Source organism: Acanthisitta chloris, unplaced genomic scaffold, assembly GCF_000695815.1.
Source record: "Acanthisitta chloris isolate BGI_N310 unplaced genomic scaffold, ASM69581v1 scaffold29328, whole genome shotgun sequence".
NCBI lineage: Eukaryota > Metazoa > Chordata > Aves > Passeriformes > Acanthisittidae > Acanthisitta > Acanthisitta chloris.
The window spans coordinates 6,192-6,504 of NW_008685835.1; the positions used below are offsets into that span (position 1 = coordinate 6,192).

Genomic DNA, 313 nt, shown 5'->3' on the forward strand with positions numbered 1-313 from the left:
GCAATTGAAAAAAAACAGAACCCAGCCTGTCTGCATCCATTCCCCCCCTGCAGCCACACCTGAGCTGCTGCACACGTGAGGCTCACCGAGAAGCACATCTAGGTTGGGGTCGTAGCCCACCAAGCCCTGCTGCTCCACAAAGCTCTTCAGGTGCACTTTGCAGACGACATCCTCGGGCAGCACAGCCGTGCCCGGGCCCTGCTCACGGGCGGTGGCACAGGGGGAGCGGCGCAGCGCTTCCTTCAGGGCCGACACGGCATCACGGAGGGACGAGACACCGGGTCGGGAAGGCCAATCGACGCGGAGCTGCCGC

The 313-nt window shown here is 64.2% G+C and overlaps 1 protein-coding gene across 1 annotated transcript in view; it reads right to left on the reverse strand.

Annotated features, from left to right (window-relative positions):
* DALRD3 (DALR anticodon binding domain containing 3) overlaps positions 1-240 on the reverse strand; it is a gene marked incomplete at its 5' end in the record, with an annotated part of 3,081 nt that extends 2,841 nt beyond the window's left edge. Inside the window, one exon of the mRNA XM_009079913.1 lies at positions 87-240. Coding sequence (XP_009078161.1) covers positions 87-240 — 154 coding nt within the window. The remainder of the gene's footprint in view (positions 1-86) is intronic.
* Between the last annotated feature and the right edge of the window lie 73 nt (positions 241-313).